Source organism: Rhinolophus sinicus, chromosome 12 (genome assembly GCF_057876585.1).
Source record: "Rhinolophus sinicus isolate RSI-liver-muscle chromosome 12, RSI-T2T, whole genome shotgun sequence".
In the NCBI taxonomy this organism is placed as follows: domain Eukaryota; kingdom Metazoa; phylum Chordata; class Mammalia; order Chiroptera; family Rhinolophidae; genus Rhinolophus; species Rhinolophus sinicus.
The window spans coordinates 40,628,986-40,645,061 of NC_142512.1; the positions used below are offsets into that span (position 1 = coordinate 40,628,986).

At 52.5% G+C, this 16,076-nt stretch overlaps 1 protein-coding gene across 1 annotated transcript; it reads right to left on the reverse strand.

Annotated features, from left to right (window-relative positions):
• Positions 1-2,423: 2,423 nt before the first annotated feature.
• CAVIN1 (caveolae associated protein 1) lies at positions 2,424-15,080 on the reverse strand. Its single transcript, XM_019747771.3, has 2 exons — positions 14,440-15,080; positions 2,424-4,865 (listed from the first exon to the last, which is right to left on the reverse strand). Exons 1-2 carry the CDS (start codon positions 14,908-14,910, stop codon positions 4,164-4,166), a joined length of 1,173 nt encoding a protein of 390 aa, XP_019603330.1. The 5' UTR covers positions 14,911-15,080; the 3' UTR covers positions 2,424-4,163.
• Between the last annotated feature and the right edge of the window lie 996 nt (positions 15,081-16,076).

The following is a 16,076-nucleotide window of genomic DNA, read 5'->3' on the forward strand; positions in this document are numbered from 1 at the left end:
TGCCTAGGCCAAATCGTGAGTCTGGATACAGGGTCGGTGGCTCAAAAAGAGTGCAGAATTTTTGCTGCACATGCTTACAAATATAGAAAGTAATGCTGAACTTAAGGATTTAGATGTAGATTTTCTGGTCAGTGACTTCACAGAACTTACAGAGCTCACAGCGGATTAACCCATACATGAGCTCTCTCTGCCACAGAGATGATCTGATGAAAAAGAGCAGATCGTTCCTAAATCACAAGAGGAGGCTGCACAGAAGAAAAAGATCTCCCAGAAGAAACTGAAGAAACAAAAACTTATGGCCCAGGAGTAAATTCAGCATCAAATAAATGCTAATAAAAGTAAAGACAGAGAGAGAGAGAGAGAGAGAGAGAGAGAGAGAGAGAGAGACAGAGAGAGAGAGACAGAGAGAGAGAGACAGAGAGAGAGAGACAGAGAGACAGAGAGCGAGACAGAGAGACAGAGACAGAGACAGAGAGAGACAGAGAGAGAGAGACAGAGAGAGAGAGAGAGAGAGAGAGAAATTCCTAATGATATTACATCAGAACTTGCAGCCTGGACCTATTATCAGGAACTTTTCCAATTATATTAATTCCCTCTGTGTTTGTTTTCAGTTTTGCTTTTTTTGTTTGTTTGTTTTGTTTTATTTTGTTTTTCAGCTGAAACCAGTTTGAGGTGAGTTTATGACACTTGGAATGGAGAGAGTCTTGTAATTCATTCATACATTCATTCTTTCATTCATTCAACAAATGTTTATTGACATAAAGTTTATGGGAGTCCTGAAAAGGGAATAATTAGTGTAACTGGGATGGGCTGAGGAAGAGGTTGGTTTAAGAGGGGAGGTAGAAAAGGGGAGGCCATTCCAGAGAGAGAGAGAGAGAGAGAGAGAGAGAGAGAGAGAGAGAGAGAGAGAGAACAGTCTGAGCAAAGACTGATTTATTGTCTGATTCTAACCCCTGGAAATAATGCTAATGATGGATGGACAAGTTCATACTGGTTGGTGGAAAAGACGCTTGGTGGGTGTGGGACCTTGGAGTGCCCATCAGATCCTAATGGTAGGCAGTTGACTATTTCACCAACGCCTGAGACTAGTCCTCCTCCCACCCTCAGCCACAAGAGAAAAGGAAAAGGAATAATTTCTGTTGTTGGGAGAGCTTCTGAATCTGTGGTCCCACCCTGTGATGTAAAGGAGGAATGCGATGGTGCAGGGCCCAGCAGAAAAGTGGCTGTTCAGAGAACTAGGACCACTCTTAACAAAGTGGTGGTCAGAACAGAACTGAGTAGGGAAGGTACAGCAAAGTAACTGGGTTGGTATGGAAAGTGTGGGGACCAGTGAGGAGGCATGGCTTGTGGAAAAGGAGGACGGGCCAGGAGCCTATTGCTATGGGTAAGAGAAGTAGACATGGTCTGGAATCTCAAGGCCTTTCCTGGTTTCCCTCTACAGCTGGGGTCCTGATGTCATCCAATTTCTCACAGCTGCACATCTGGATGCCAGAGGAAGAAGGGTTCTTAGCGTGTCTCTTCTGGGAGGAGGGAAGTTTCCTGGCTCCCAGTCTGAATTTTCAGCACCAGTTTCTATTTCTTTTGGTGGGAAACCAATCCTTTCTAGGGGATTTACAACTCTGGAGTCTGGGGGTACGGGCAGGGGAGTCGAAGGGAAATGTATGGCTCATTAAGAAAGACTCACCTTGTTCGAGGTTTGAGGTAGTGGCAGGAGGCTGCGATAGAGCGCCAGAAATGACATTGTGTTTATTAGGGATACTCCTTTCCAGGTGATTCTGATCCCAGCATAACCCACATGACGATTAGTCCACTGCTCTAGGAAATCCATAACCTGGGGGCAGGTGGGGCAGGCTGTCCATGGGGAAGAGAGGCTGCACAAACAATGACATAGGGACCCATCCCAGGGTCATGGGAAGAATGAACCATGCTGTGTGGCTATGACTGGCATGTAACATGCACTAGAATCCTCTTTCTATGAGAGTAGCCCTCTGAGTCAAGGCCTCTGACTTTTCCCCTCCCGAAGGCTGCCTCCTTTAGGCCTTTGATTCTGAAGTGCCTAACAAGGGGAAGCTCAGGCAGAGTAAGGTAACTGAGCATGTCTGGAGGGCTAATGCCCTGACAGCAGGAAAGTGGATCCAGACTGTATAGGGTTACAGACTGTAACAGACTGTAGAGTAGACTGCCTGGCTCAGAATCTCAGCTCCACCACTTATCAGCTATGTGACCTTAGACAAGTCCACCCTGTTTCTTCATCTCTAAAATGGGGATGATAACACACCACACACACCCCCAGGCAAGTGAGGCAAGTTCAAACAGTTCTCTTTTTCACTCCCTCCCTCCCTCTCTCTCTTCCTGGTTCCCTCCTGTCCTCTGTAACTCATCCTATGTAATTGCCTTCGGAGAATACAATCCAAGACAAATCCTTTAAGAAAAGCAGGTTTTATTGGTCAGGCTGCTCACCAGGACACAGCAACGTGAGAGGCTCCCCAGAGCCTGCAGGAAACTGCATCTGCCCACAACTCAGGCCCCTTTAGCCCATCAGCACCAAGGAACCTTGTCCCATAATCCCCATCCTCCCTCAGCTGACCTGTCTCTTGTCTGGAAGCTTTCAGAAGAGAGAAGGGAACCAAAGAAAGGGGGTGGGGGGAGCAAAGCTTTGTATTGTAAAAAAAGGTTTGTGTCCCCAGGCTCCCTCCCTCCACCCCTTAAAACAATTAGCTGCAATTCTAAAAAGCAGAGCAGGGAAAATAAGGCAGAGGAGGTGAGGGGAGAAGGAGGAAGCCTTCAGTGTCCTCTTTGGCTGTGACTTGCAGGGGAGGGAGTTGTCCTTGTTTCTGATAACCCCCTTTACTGGGGTGGAACAGCAGGACTTTAGTATCCCGAGGAGAACCTGGAAGCAGCAACCCTCTTACCCCAAAGATTCAGGAGAGGAACACACAAGGACAAGAAGGCTTTGGCAAGTTCTGCAGCTCTTATACTAGCTCTAGGGAAGGATCTTGAGAAGAATCTGCCCCAAGTGAGGCAAGGTTGGGTTGCCCTATACACAAAGATACTACACTCTGCTCACCTCCCCTCCAGCTCGCAGCTCGGGGTGCACAGCCATTGGCACCTTGCTCTCTCTCCAGTCTGCCCCCCTCCTAACTCCCAGCTCTCAGCAGCCTGGTGCTGCCCCCTTCTGGGACCCTAATTTTCTGGGCTTCGAGAAGTGGACTGCCCCGTGGCACCATCCAAATCCCATTTGAGGGATGGGGTGAGGCTTACCGCTCTCTAATGTTTGGGTCATCTCTTCCTCACTGTTCTCCCTCCTTATCCTGAAATGATCCTGCTGTCCTCTGAGAACCCCAGTAAGATGAGGTTCTTGTTCTGTGTTTCTCATGCTACTAATGAGAAGGCTCCTCTCTTCACCCATTTCCACCCACCTTCTACTATTTCCTGTTCTCCTTCCCAAAGCCGTAGACATGTGTTCCTGTGTGCAGATACATAAACATATATGTGTGTGCCACCCCCACCCCCCTTCCCCACGGCTCTCCTTGGCTCCAGCCTTACTTGTTGGGACCCTTTGCAGATACAACCTGTGCTCGACTCTCATCCAGGTTCATGGCTCATTCTGCCCTCTCTCCTCCACTGTCCAGGTTCTCCCAAAAGCTGTTTTCAAGTCCTTCTAGTATGGGGCCTCCCATATGGGCAAGGATCTTCTTCAGAATTCACTCTTTCCTATATTTTGGCATCAAAGCCTCCAAGGATCAGGATGAGAAAGAAGAGCTCAGTGGGCAGGAATGACAGCAGCTGGGTGTGTGAAGGGGAGATTGGGGGGAAGGCAGCCTGCCCCGAGGGGGGCCCAACTATTGACATGACAGCATTTCCCCCTACGATCCCCAACTTGCACAACCAGGACATGAATCACTTCCCTCTCTCTTTCCCTCCAGACCGTGCCCAAAGTGGGGCTGTCCTTTGTGGAGGCTGCCTCCCTCTCCCATCTTAACAGCTATAAGACTTGGAAGGCTGCTCCTTGGGGGAAGGTGTCCTCAATTTAAAAACATGTCAGCCTGTTCGAGGCCGAGAAAGAATGCGAAAGAGAAAGTTCAGGAGGGAAAAGAATCAGGGAGGGGGCGGGGAAAGGCGGGGTGGTGCAGCCGCCTGGGCAGAGCCCCACGCCATCCCGCTCAGTCGCTGTCGCTCTTGTCCACCAGCACAGCATCCGACTCCTCGGTGATCTCCAGCAGCGTGTGCACATCGGGGCTACTCCCGCGCAGCAGGTCGATGGCCTCTCCACGCTCCGCGCTGCCCTCCTCATCGTCGGCGCCCACCTCCACCATCTCGGTGGCCTTCAGGACCTCCACCTCACCCTCACGGATCTTCTTGACGTGGAAGGTGAAGGGCGGCACCTTGTAGACCGCGGTCTTGGAGCGCGCGTAGACCACGTGGTCGGGAGTGAAGGACTTGCGCAGCTTTTCTCGTGAGGTCTTGAGCTTCTCACGCCGCTCGCTGGGGACCAGGCGCGTGCCCAGCTTGTTCATGCGCTTCTCCAGCGTGTGCCGCGTCTTCTCCAGGTTCTCCTTGGTCTTGAGGCGGGTCTTCTCCAGGTTCTCGCGGGTACGCACCTTGGTCTTCTCCATCTTCTCCTTGGAGAAGGCCTTCTTGAAGTCGTCCACGCGCCGCAGGCCACTGCGCTTAATACGCTCGGCGCGTGACTCCTCGATGACCTCCTCCACCTCCACGGCCTCGTCCGAGGACAGCTCCAGGACTGCCGCGTCCTCCTCGGGCCGCTCGCCCTCGCCCAGCTCGTCGCCCTCCTTCTCCGGCAGCGTCTCCGACTCCTTCAGCGACTTGCTGATGCTCAGTTTGGCCGGTAGTTTCACTTCATCCTAAAGGTAGAGCAGAGCGAAGAGATGAGGGGGGGTGGGTGGGAAGGCCGGACGGGGACTTAGGGGACGCTGGGTGAACCTGAGGCAGGGTGGCGGTGATTCTAAGTGTGTGGTATCCATGAAATCGACCTGGACTTGTTTGCCGTTGTATCCCCAGCGCTTGGCACAGAGCTGGGGCCACCTCATGCGCGCCCCATAAATTTATGTCGAATGAATGGTAATTATACAGACATGGCGAGGAGGGAACCGTCGGAGATTGGCCTGTAGTATAATAGCACTTCGGTTAAGTATCTCTACGGCTCTCCAACCCTGTCTTTGCACCCTACTCCCACCCTTCATACATAAACCATTCATTGTTTTGTGCCTCCCAGAGAACGGAACTTAAGTTTGGAAATGGGCAGAGCGCCCTCTGGTGCACTAAGTCACACACTGCCCGAGCCAGGCCTAAAAGCAAAAGGGTTGGTTCAGGTTGAGCGGACCCGGTAGGGAGATGAACTCACAGCCTATATCAGGTGTCCCCCAAGGAGAGTAGCTTGAAAGCAAGGTAAAGGGAGTGCGTTTCCCAGATTTCAAATCATTTCAGAACGAGTCTTAGGGAAGGCGAGTTGTGGCCCATGTCCCCCCTCCTTGACATCCTCGCACTGTTTGGCTCCACCAGTGGTCACCCCACCCACACACACGTAGAAATTCAGGGAGGAAAGAGGGAGAAGCTGGCTAGCAGCCAAGGGCATATTTTCTCCCCAGCACTTATATTTCTTCTGGTTCTGACTTCCCTGCCTTGGAATGGGAGGGAGGGATTCTTTTTCCATTCTTGCTTTTTTCCCCAGATCGGAGCTCAAGGAGCCAGGAGTAGGATGGTGGTCCAAGATTCCCTGAGATCCTGGAGCTCAGAGCCAGTCCCTCCCTTTTCCCCTGGGAGGACCTAGCACCAACACTGTTCTACAAGATCCTGACTCTGGGCCAACGTTTCCAAATCTCAGGATCACCTCCCACCAGAAAGGGAAAGGGGGTATAACCCAGAACATAAACAGGGTCTCCTCTTTGGCCCAGACTCTCTTTAGAGTCTTCAGATGAAGGAATGAGAGATAGCTTTTCTAAAGGGTTTTCTGACGATTGTTTCCCAGGACTGTAAGCAAATCACAACTGAGAAAAATGAGGCAACATGAGCTGAGCCCTCTCATAAACATGCAAATACACACACACATACACATACATTGGGCACTTGGTATCTGCACCACCTGCTACAGAAATTCCTTCCCCAGCCCCCAACCTCTTTCCTCTTCCCTCCCATCCACATCCCCCCAGAATTTCCTGGTTTACACTGTAACTAGGAACACCCCCTCCCAACTTCCTTCCCTCCCTGTCAATAGCATTAGCATGGACAAAGAGGGAATGCTGGCCCCACCTCTTCTAAACTGTGCACCAGCTCTTCTGGGCATCAAGCCACCTCAAGCTCTCTTACTCTACTACACTTCCCAGCAGGCAAGGTGACCTGGACATAGGGCATGCTGGGATTTGTAGTCTCCACTTGCCATAGATGGTTTAGTACTATTGTGGGCACCCTGTGTCACTCTGTCTATCCTTCTGCCTTTTACCACTTACAGAGGCACTGAAGGGGTGTTTTCCTTATTCTGAGTGTAGGAGGGTCCCAACCTCTCTTAGCATTCCCTCTGATTTCCAGTTGTGAACCTTTGGGTCTCCTTTTGCAATCAGTTGTCCCTGTTCACTACTCAAGTCCTTTCTTTCACACCATTTTAGGACTCTCTAGGATCTAAACTGTCACTACTTCACCTGTCTCCACCCAAAATTTATCTGTAGCCCCATATCAAAAAAAAAAATTAAAAAAAATTCAGCTCTGATCTCTCCTTCATAACCTACCAGAATAAAAACCCACATACACACCACCAAAGGGTGGAGGAGAACCCCTCCTTTCACTAAGCTCAGACAATGTGGATGGGTTAGGGTAGGATTAAGGGTGATGGGCGGGGAATAGTCAGGAAACAGATCCAGCTGCTGGAAGACAAATCCACATTGTTTCTGTGCCCCACCCCCAGCATCCCTGATTCTACCCCCTGCTCCACCCCACCCCCTAAAGGCTGAGCTGGCTGGTTTTTCTGGCCTCTGGCTTTCTAGATAAAGGTCTTTGCCAACTGAGTTTGTAAGTGAACAGGCCTGGGGAGAGAGTTGCAGACTTCTTATATCTAATTCCATCTTCCTAGTGCTTGATGAAAGGTCTCAAATGCATTAGGGAGCAATCCCAATGAGGAGAGGTTATTTCTGGATTTGGGGGCAACTTCCCCAGTCCAGATAGGTACCTGGAAATATAACCCCATTCATTATAGGTTTTCTCTAGAGTGATGGCTTACACCAGAGGAGTTGCCTTCTTGGTGGAAGGTCAGGGGATAGGGGAAGAAACAACTTGACCCAAGTCCCTGGACAACGTCCAGGAGGCTGGCTCTGGAGAGGGTATTCCATCATGACTTCTAGCTTTTCCCCTGCATTAATGAATTTTTCCTTTCTCCCCATTTCCACGCCAGGTTTCCCCTATGACTCACAGCCTTGGAACGCTGTCTTGGGCCCACCCAGTTTGCCTGTTGCTACAACAACCATAAACACAATCCCAAAGCACCTCCCCCTACCCTGGGCACACAGGCCAGGCACCCTTTTCCCACCCCTACTTCCCTGGCAGAGTTCCTGAACCAAAGGAGGAGCCTAAGGGGGGGCCAAGGAGGAAGGGCTCTGCTTGTTCTGTTTTCACATTTTTATTAAACAAAACCACCACTCCCAACAGGCTTGGTTTCCAGAGTTACCTTTAATGACCAGATCTGAACAAAAGCATGCACAGCTTCCCTTGTCCCCCACCCCAAGCACACACAGCTCCCCAACCCAGGAAAGCACTAGTCCAGGATGAATAGAGGAGCCCCAGGGAAGCTCACAGCCCCTTTCATTCGCCTCCCGATCCCTGCTGTATAAACTTAAGATCCTCTGTCTTAGGAAGATTTTATGATGATCATAATTTAATTGAGCACCTACTATGTGTCTGGTCCTTGGCCAGATACTTCACATTCGTCAGGGAGAAGGGACAATATCACATAGATCTGGGTAGGAGGCTTTCTTGTCTTAGAGCAAACCAGCTCTGTCCCCAACCACATTGCCTGGGAATGGCCAGAGAAGACTTTGGAAAGGTAATTCAGAGACCCAGGATCTGCTCAGAGAGGATGTTAGAAGAGGGTGCGGACTTGGGGAGAGGTGAAAGAGGCTAAGACTTAAAAACTCAGGCTGCCAACTTAGGTTGCCAGAGAAACCACAGTCAGAGGGTCCTTCTTTTCTGCTTTAGTATGATTCTCAACAGGGGTGATATTATCCCTAAGTGGATGGAAATTGATTCTTGAGGGTATGAGGGGGTTTCGATATTGTAATAGGTTGTGGTACTCCAAAGAGTTCTGGTACATAGATACATATAGTATAATGGTAGCATTAAAATTTCATGGGGGCAGGGACATTTAGGGGGAAATGTCTAAAAAGACTCCTTAGAGGGATAATTATGGGGAAAAAAATGTTGAGAAACACAGTGCTATAGGGAGGCCAGAGGATCCAAGCCAGAACCAGCTACACTGTCCCCCCTTCCAGCCTCTCCGAGTTGGCAGCTTTTGAGTGCCCCGCCCAAGGCAGGATCTGGCAAACATAAGGGATCCCTTTGCAAAACATTTTCAAAAAAGACTGGAAAAAATAACTAAATATTTTCCCCAGCTACAGGGAGGGGATGGAGAGGGCACAGAACAGACCCCAGGCCTGGGCCTCAGGAGGGTCCTCTCCAAAGAGGCTTTGATCCAAACTGGCCTGCCTGGGAGGAGGAGTCAGAAGGGGAAGGGAAGGGAGGATCAGAAGCCATGGCGCAGTTTCATGCAATTTCATGCAGGGCAACATTGGGTGCAGCTCAAGGATGGTGCTTGGAGTGTCTACTATTAAGACAGAAACCAAGAAGTAGGGGAGGGCCCCTTCCCTTCACCTCCCACCCCATTGCACACACCATATTTGCCTGAACTCTGCATAATGCGAGCATATTTCACAATACCCATCACCCACCCACAAGGGACAGTGGCTTGGAAGAGGCCATTCTGCACAGACCACCACTAAGCAGTGCGCTGATCGTGGACTGGAGTGACCCCCCCATGCCCACAGCCCCATGGGACTGAGGAGACCCTAAGCACCCCCACCAGCTGTCGGCTCCTTTGGGGTGGACAGAGGCACAGACTCTGGATAATAGGGCAGTGCCCTAGGCATCTGGTCAAAGGGTGGGAGCCCAGGCACTGTCTCAGGCTTCAGGTCAAAGGGCTCATTCTCAGGCAGAAGGTCAAAAGGCACGATCTTGGGTGTGGCCAGGTCAGAGGGTGCATTCAGCTTCTTCTTGGGCTAAGATGAGGAAAAGGGGTTTAAATGGGACTTGGGATGGATGCGGACGGGGTTTAGAGAAAGAAGCCTTAGTGAGCATGCAGAGTTGGGGCTGGGGAGTAAGGACATGGAGGAAATACACAACGTATTAGGATGGAAAGAAACCACATTTTAAATGCTTCATCAAGAGGGCCCTGGGGCTCATGGGTGAGACAAACCCAAGCCCATGAATTAATAAACACAATTTAAATGGAACCCCCTCCTTTCTTCCCTCTGGAATCTTCCCCAGTCCTATCCTAGGCCTTCTACCTTCTGTCTCTACCAGCTGTGGTCTGGGATGATGCTATGGGGGGGGGGGGGGGAGTGATGGGGAAAGAGGCTGCTGGGGTAGGGAAGTGGGGAAGGAGTTTTCTAAGGAGCCAGTTGTTAGACTCTAAGTGGGAAGGCTCCAATGAGTAAAACTTAAAGGCGGGGATCATTGCTGATCCCAGTTCTCATTATTCCCCAGGGCAGGGTGGGCACTGGCTGCCGCCCCGGATAAGGAGAGGGAGAGGCATAGAAGAGGGATGTCCTGGCTGTTTCCCTTTGGCCATGTCCTCGCCTCCTGCCTCTCTTGACACCCTTCCCCCTACCCATGCTTGGGCTATCCAATACCAAGAGGCACAGAGAAATCAGGATCAAAAACAAAGCTATATTTATGACAGGTGGACCTACATCCTGGGACACCCAGGGGTAGCTCCCACCTCTCCCTCCTGAGCGGCTGAGCTGCCACTCTTGCTTTGGACAATCAGGAGAAGTCAGGGGAGAGGGACAGTTGAAGGCATTACCAGACTCTGGTGACAGCCGTGTTAAGTAAAGGCCTGCAGCCATAAAAAACGCAAAGCAGCCAGTGCCAACCTTCCCTGTAGGATCCAGGGAGAAGGTGGGAGTGGCAGGGAGGCTGAGGAGACAGGAGCTAACGTGGTCCTCTTCTAGCCAGATGCAGAGGCCATGCCAGGGGCCACCCACATTGGCCAGGAAGCTCCAGTCCTTATACCCTGCTCCCCCCATTCACTGTCATTGGGCCAGGGGACCATACATTGCCTCTACTTGAGTACTGTGAGGCTAAGCAGCTAATGGGCACCAACTTTAGCCATACTAAGGTAACACTGCGCGCGCGCACTCACACACACACACACACACACACACACACACACACACAGCAGCCCCAGTGCCAAGACTGTGCAACTAACTCCCTCAGAAAATGAAGGAACAAGAACCAACCCTCCATTAGTGCAAGCTTGCACCCTGATTTCTACTGCAGAGTCCGAGAATAGAAGGAGGAGGTGGGGAACAGAAAGTATAGCAGAAGAAGAGGTACACCTGGGTTCTGGCCTCAGCTTTGACCCCCTCACCACTTGAGTGACTATAGGCAAATGACTTCCTTTCTCTGAGCCTCAGCTTCCTGCGCTACAAAATGAATAAACTGAAGTTGATTATCTCTCAGACATCTTCCAGCTCAAAATGACCCTCGTGACAGAATGATGAAATATTCACAGCGGTATGGTTCAAAAAAAATGGAACACGCCACCGCTCATCTCTGAGGTTGGTTGCCTAGCAACAATAATCCCTCTCTTCTCCCTATCAGCTGCCCACTCTGTGCCATCCCCCTTTTTGACTTTGACCTTTACAACAGTCAGATTTTATTTACTTAAAAAAATGTCAGAGGGAGAAACATAATTTCCTTTAGTCTTAGAAATACCCCTAAAAATACTCTCCCTGCTTTGGATCCAGTGACTAGGAAAAACAACCCAAACTCAGCTTTTTGGAGGAAAGGCAGGCATGGTAAGCACTCTCTCCATGGCCAGGAGGCTTAGGCGGTGAGAGGGACCAAGTTGGGAATATTCTTTGACAAAGGTGTGGGGTTCTTCTGGAACAAGGTAGCCCTAATTTGCCTTGAGTCCAGGAAGGAGCTATAGGTTGGATTAGAACTTGGGGAGGAGAGGCCAGCAAGCCCTCCTTCCAGCCCTAATTGTCATTCCCTTTAATGCCCATGAGCCACCTACTCCCTTAAATGCTTCCTGGTCCTACCCTCAAGCACTGAGAGCAGGTCTGATGGGTCCATATGTAGGTCACTAACTGCCTCATCAAAACTGCTCAAGGAAACATTTATTTCCATTCTAGCCTCTCTTTCTGGATTCCAAAAGAATTCTAACAACATCCAAATCATTGGGAGAATTGGCTTCTTAATGATCATAGGTCCTCCTGTTTGTATAGTGCCTACAATCTGCTTGATCAACCTCCCAGCAGTTCTCAGCCCACTGACCCCTAGTAGAATTCACTTCTCTCCTTCACTAGCTGTTGCCGAGCTCGGTGTCCCTGGATAGGATGGGAAACCAAACCACTAGTTTTTGTGTGGGAGACAGGGAGGGAAATGCCAAACAAGGACAGTAATAATGACTCAGAAGTGAGTTTAAAGTGAGGGCTCTGGTATCCTGGGGTGGGAGGGGCTGAACTGTGTGTGTGTGTGTGTGTGTGTGTGTGTGTGTGTGTGTGTAGGGGGTCAAATGCAAACTTAACCTGTGACGTCATTATGCCTAGCAGTTCCTAGACTCTGGGATGGGGCCACACAAAGGATTCCCTCCTTTAACCCCCAGAAGAAGGTATGGGAGGCCAGATGACCTGATCCCACAGCTGGGGCCGTCCCACTTTTTCATGCTCCCCTCCACCCATCCCCCCTTACCAAATCATCACCTCCCACATCTGCAATTTCAAATACGGCACCCCTCCTCTCTTCCCACTCTGGAGAACTCATACCATTCTAGGAGGCCTTTCTCCAAATCTCTCTCTGCCTGGCCACCCAAGCATGCAACCCATCAGCCTGATTTTCCCATAAATGTTGCCGCCCCCAATCTTCCCTATTAGGTCTGCCAAGGCACAGGGCTATTTTTACCTCATTCTCTTCCCAGGCCTGCAGACCTTAGGGAGAAGTGGCCTCTGCTTTCCTCCAGCATCTGAGTTCCCTACTCCTTCGCCCCCACCTGGAACATCTGCTGTACAGCTCAGGGAAGTTCTGCTTCCCTGAGCCCCACCCTGTGGCTGCAAGCTTTTTCCTTACCTCTGAGTCCCACTCTGAGTTGGGAATGCTTTAGTTCTTAGTTATTTCCCCTGTCATTTGGGGGCTCAGGGTGCCCAGCTTGAGCTATTTCTTCTGTCTCAACTCTCAATCCCCCACTGGCCCTGGTTTAGTACAGATGCAGTCAAAGCCACCCTTCGATTAGACCCCTCCTCCCAACCAGACACAATATACAGCCACAGATCCCTGCCAACTGCTGAGAGGGAGTAACGGAGGGATGTTACTGGCCTCTGCATGGAAGTCTTTCTCCCTCCATACCTGGCCTTCTCTCAGGATCTCCATCTTTGACGAAGAGAGGTTTACCCTGAGACTAAGAATTTTCCCAGGTCCTACAGTCTAGGACATTTAAATTGAGAAGGGTCACTCATTCAAGCCCTTTATGGCAGCCCTCTACCACAAAGCTGGCTTACTTCCCTGTCATGTTCTCCTTCCCTTGATGCCCCCCCAGTGCTAGGTAGATCTCTTTAAAAATCTCACCTTCACCCCCAATTCTTCCTCCAAACAGTTAGATTAAGTGGAAACAACTCTGGGCAAACATTTTCTACCAGATAGTGCTGTATGGGGGGGGGGGGGGTGTAGAAAAGCTTATTAAAAGCTAAGTGCCTCTTGGGAGTAGCCCCTGGACATGGGGGCAGGGTGGAGGATACCACTTCTGCCTCTGTCCCACTACGGCCTTCTCACATAAGTACCAGCTCACCCACCTCCTGTGTCTGCTGTCCCCAAACACTTGCATCTTTCTTAGCTCCTTCTGAAGAGACCAGCCTAAGGACCTCACAGCATCCCAGATGGTCACTCAGAACCCAGCTTGACCAGGCCCCAGAGAGGTCAGTGAGACCACAGCTCCCTGAGAGGGGTCTTCTCACCTAAGGGGTGTGGGAAATCTAGCCTTCTTCTTCTTTCCATTCTTTTTGGCAGGGAGAGGAAGGGGAAGGGAGAGCACGAACTACCCCTCAACCCCCATGAGCTCACCTCCTTGAGGCAGGAACATCAACCAGGCTGCAAGAAGCAGAGAGGTGAGGCTGGGCACATTGCCACCCAAGCAAAGACCACCAAGCTCTCAGCTCAGGCCCACCTTAATGGGACTGGGGAGGGGGAGTAGAGAGGGGCAGCAAGACTAAGATTCCCAGGTTTGTTAGGGTTTATGGTACAAAAACAACGTTTTTATTCAGGCCGGGGCAATGGGGAGAAGTGCAAAGCCAGCAACAGGCGGCCTGGGCGGAGCCTGGGGAGCTCCAGCCTCCTCCATCCAGTGAGACCTCTCCTCCACCAACCCCCGCAGGTATGCGGGGTGATTCACTGCGCCCAGACCGCGGGACCGGGCGGGACCCGCGGGGGCTGTCCACTATCCTACCCCAGCCCCTCTTGCCCTCTTCACACTGCGCCCCCCCGCCCCCGCCCCGGCCCGCCTGCTTCTATCGGGTGAAGGGTACCGGCGCGCCGCCGGCTAGGGTGCCCGAAGGGCCTGAAAGTGCTGTGAACCCAGGGGCAGACCGCAGCGAAGGGACGGGGTGAGCAGCCGAAGCTGAGGCGGGGTCCGCGGGGGGGTGCTGGCTGTGGAGTCCCTCGCCTGACGCAGCCCCGCCGGTGCGTGCCTGAGCCCTGAATCACCCGCTATATTGGGCGGGCAGGGCCGGAGGCCGCAAACCCGGGCCGCGCCGCCAGTGTCCGTTTATAGCTGGCCCTAACGGCCGCCTGGGACCCCCTGGCTTTCCCCAACACGTCCTCCGAGTAAGAAGACTTATTGCAGAGCCAAGTTGGGAGCAGTCTCCAAGGGGCAGTGTCTCTGAGTCCAGCCCCCTAACTCGGTTCCACTACAAGTCTGACACCAGAGGGACAGGGCTCGGTGAGGAGGCATGGGGTGCAGAGCGCACCCCTCTGAGCGCTTCAGGAATCCACCTCTCACCCCTCCCCACCCCAGCAGCGCTCTCCCAAAGGAGGGTGTGTCGCCCGAGGCGGGCTATGCTGGCGGGATTGCCGCGCCGCGGGCAGGACCCCCACCCCAAGCCCTGGGCCGGGGACGGCGGGCCGGGCGCGGAGCTCTGGGCGCGGTCCGCCCCGCCAGCTCACCTGGTAGATCATGACTTTAAAGTTACGGCGCCGCAGCAGCTCGGCCTCGTTGACCTCCAGCTTCTTGATCTGGCCGGCCTGGCGCTCCAGGCTGCCGCGCACGGTCTTCACGTTGACGCTGACCTTGCGCACCTTCTCCAGCAACTTGCTCACGGTGTTGCTGGTGGTGGCGTGCGCTTTGCCTAGTTTGCTCAGCTCGCCCTGGATGCTCTGCACAGCGCCCTCCATCTCCGCCTGCCGCTCCTCGAGCTGGGCTTGGGTCAGCTGGATCTGGTCGACCGCGCCGATGATTTTGTCCAGAAGGCTGAGCACCAGCACGCCGTTCACCTGGTCCGGCTTGATCAGCTCCTCAGAACCGGCCCCCGACGGCTCCTCCGCCACCGGCCCCCGCGCGGGGGAGGACCCCGGGTCCTCTGCATCAGTGCACCCGGGAAGTGGCTGCTCGATGATATGGAGCTGGGTGTCCTCCATGGCTACCCGGAGCCGTGCGGGGCCGGCCGGGTGGAGCTGAAGCTGGAGCGGGAGACTCGGCGAGGAGGAAGAGCGGGAGGGGGGAGAGCGAGAGCGAGCGAAGAGCGGAGGAAACCCGAGCCACGTCCGTGCGCCCCGGGACGGCGGCCAGAACTGCGGGGCGGGGGGTCTGTGAGCTCCTGGCTCCCAGGCCAAACCCCAGAGTCTCGTTGCCCATTGGCTGGCCTGACCCCAGAAAGGGAGGGACCGGGACAAAAGGAGAGACCGATGGTGGGGAAGGGAGGGCAACCCGGGGGGACCCAAAAGCTGAGCGCCCCACCCTTCCCAGGATGGTTGGAATAGTTGGAGCCGGAGACTAGGGCCTCCACTGGCAGCGGAGGCGGCGGGAGCGGGACTGGGACGGAGGAATGTGAGCTGGAGAGGAAACAAGTCCTAGAGTGTTGCTCTACTTTTCCCTCTCGCTTTTTCTGCTCACCTGCAGACCTACCTCAGCCTTTTCAGGTCTAGAGCAGGGAGTCAGGTGGAACCTGAGATCCTGAAATTATATGCGAAACATTGTATTTGCCTGGGCCCAATTTTTGAAAGGGAAAGGATCCATGGCTTCCCCAATCTTTTCGAAGGCGCCTCTAACCCTCCACCCCAAGTTACCAACTGCTGTTCTTGAAGGGTTGTTTGGGGACGGGAAGAGAATTTAAGTTAGGGTCACCGTGGTGGTGAGGGGCTGCAAAGCTCCTCTAGGTTCCTCTTAGAATTATCCGAACAGAGTAGGATTTAAGATACTTGAACCTCTCTCTAAAAAGCACCTTTCCCTGTCTGTCTCCCTGCCCCAGAGGCCTAGCTGACTAACCGCAGAGAGCAGGATCTACGCATGCACCCTTCTTTCTAGGTCCTAGAGACTAGCGCTCAGCAATCAGGGAAATCAGGAAATCCCACCTCCTCATCTGACAGAAGGGAACTGGAGGACCTGGAAATGGCAAGTGAGCTGCTAGAGATTAGCCGCAGGGTAGCACTGCCTTGGTGCTCAAACCAGGTCCCTGGACTCCTCTTGTGCTTTCCACCTTTCATTGGGACAGGGTGGGGAGGTGGCCACCCCATGTGCTGGTTTTGAGCCTGTCAGCCTGAGGATTAACTACAGACACATTTTTAACCATATTGGATACCAAGAA

Coding starts and splice junctions, on each gene's coding strand:
- CAVIN1 (XM_019747771.3), bottom strand. CDS start 14,910: ATGGAGGACACCCAGCTCCATATCATCGAGCAGCCACTTCCCGGGTGC. Junction 4,866..14,439: donor TTAAAGTCATGATCTACCAG/GTGAGCTGGCGG, acceptor CTCTACCTTTAG/GATGAAGTGAAACTACCGGC.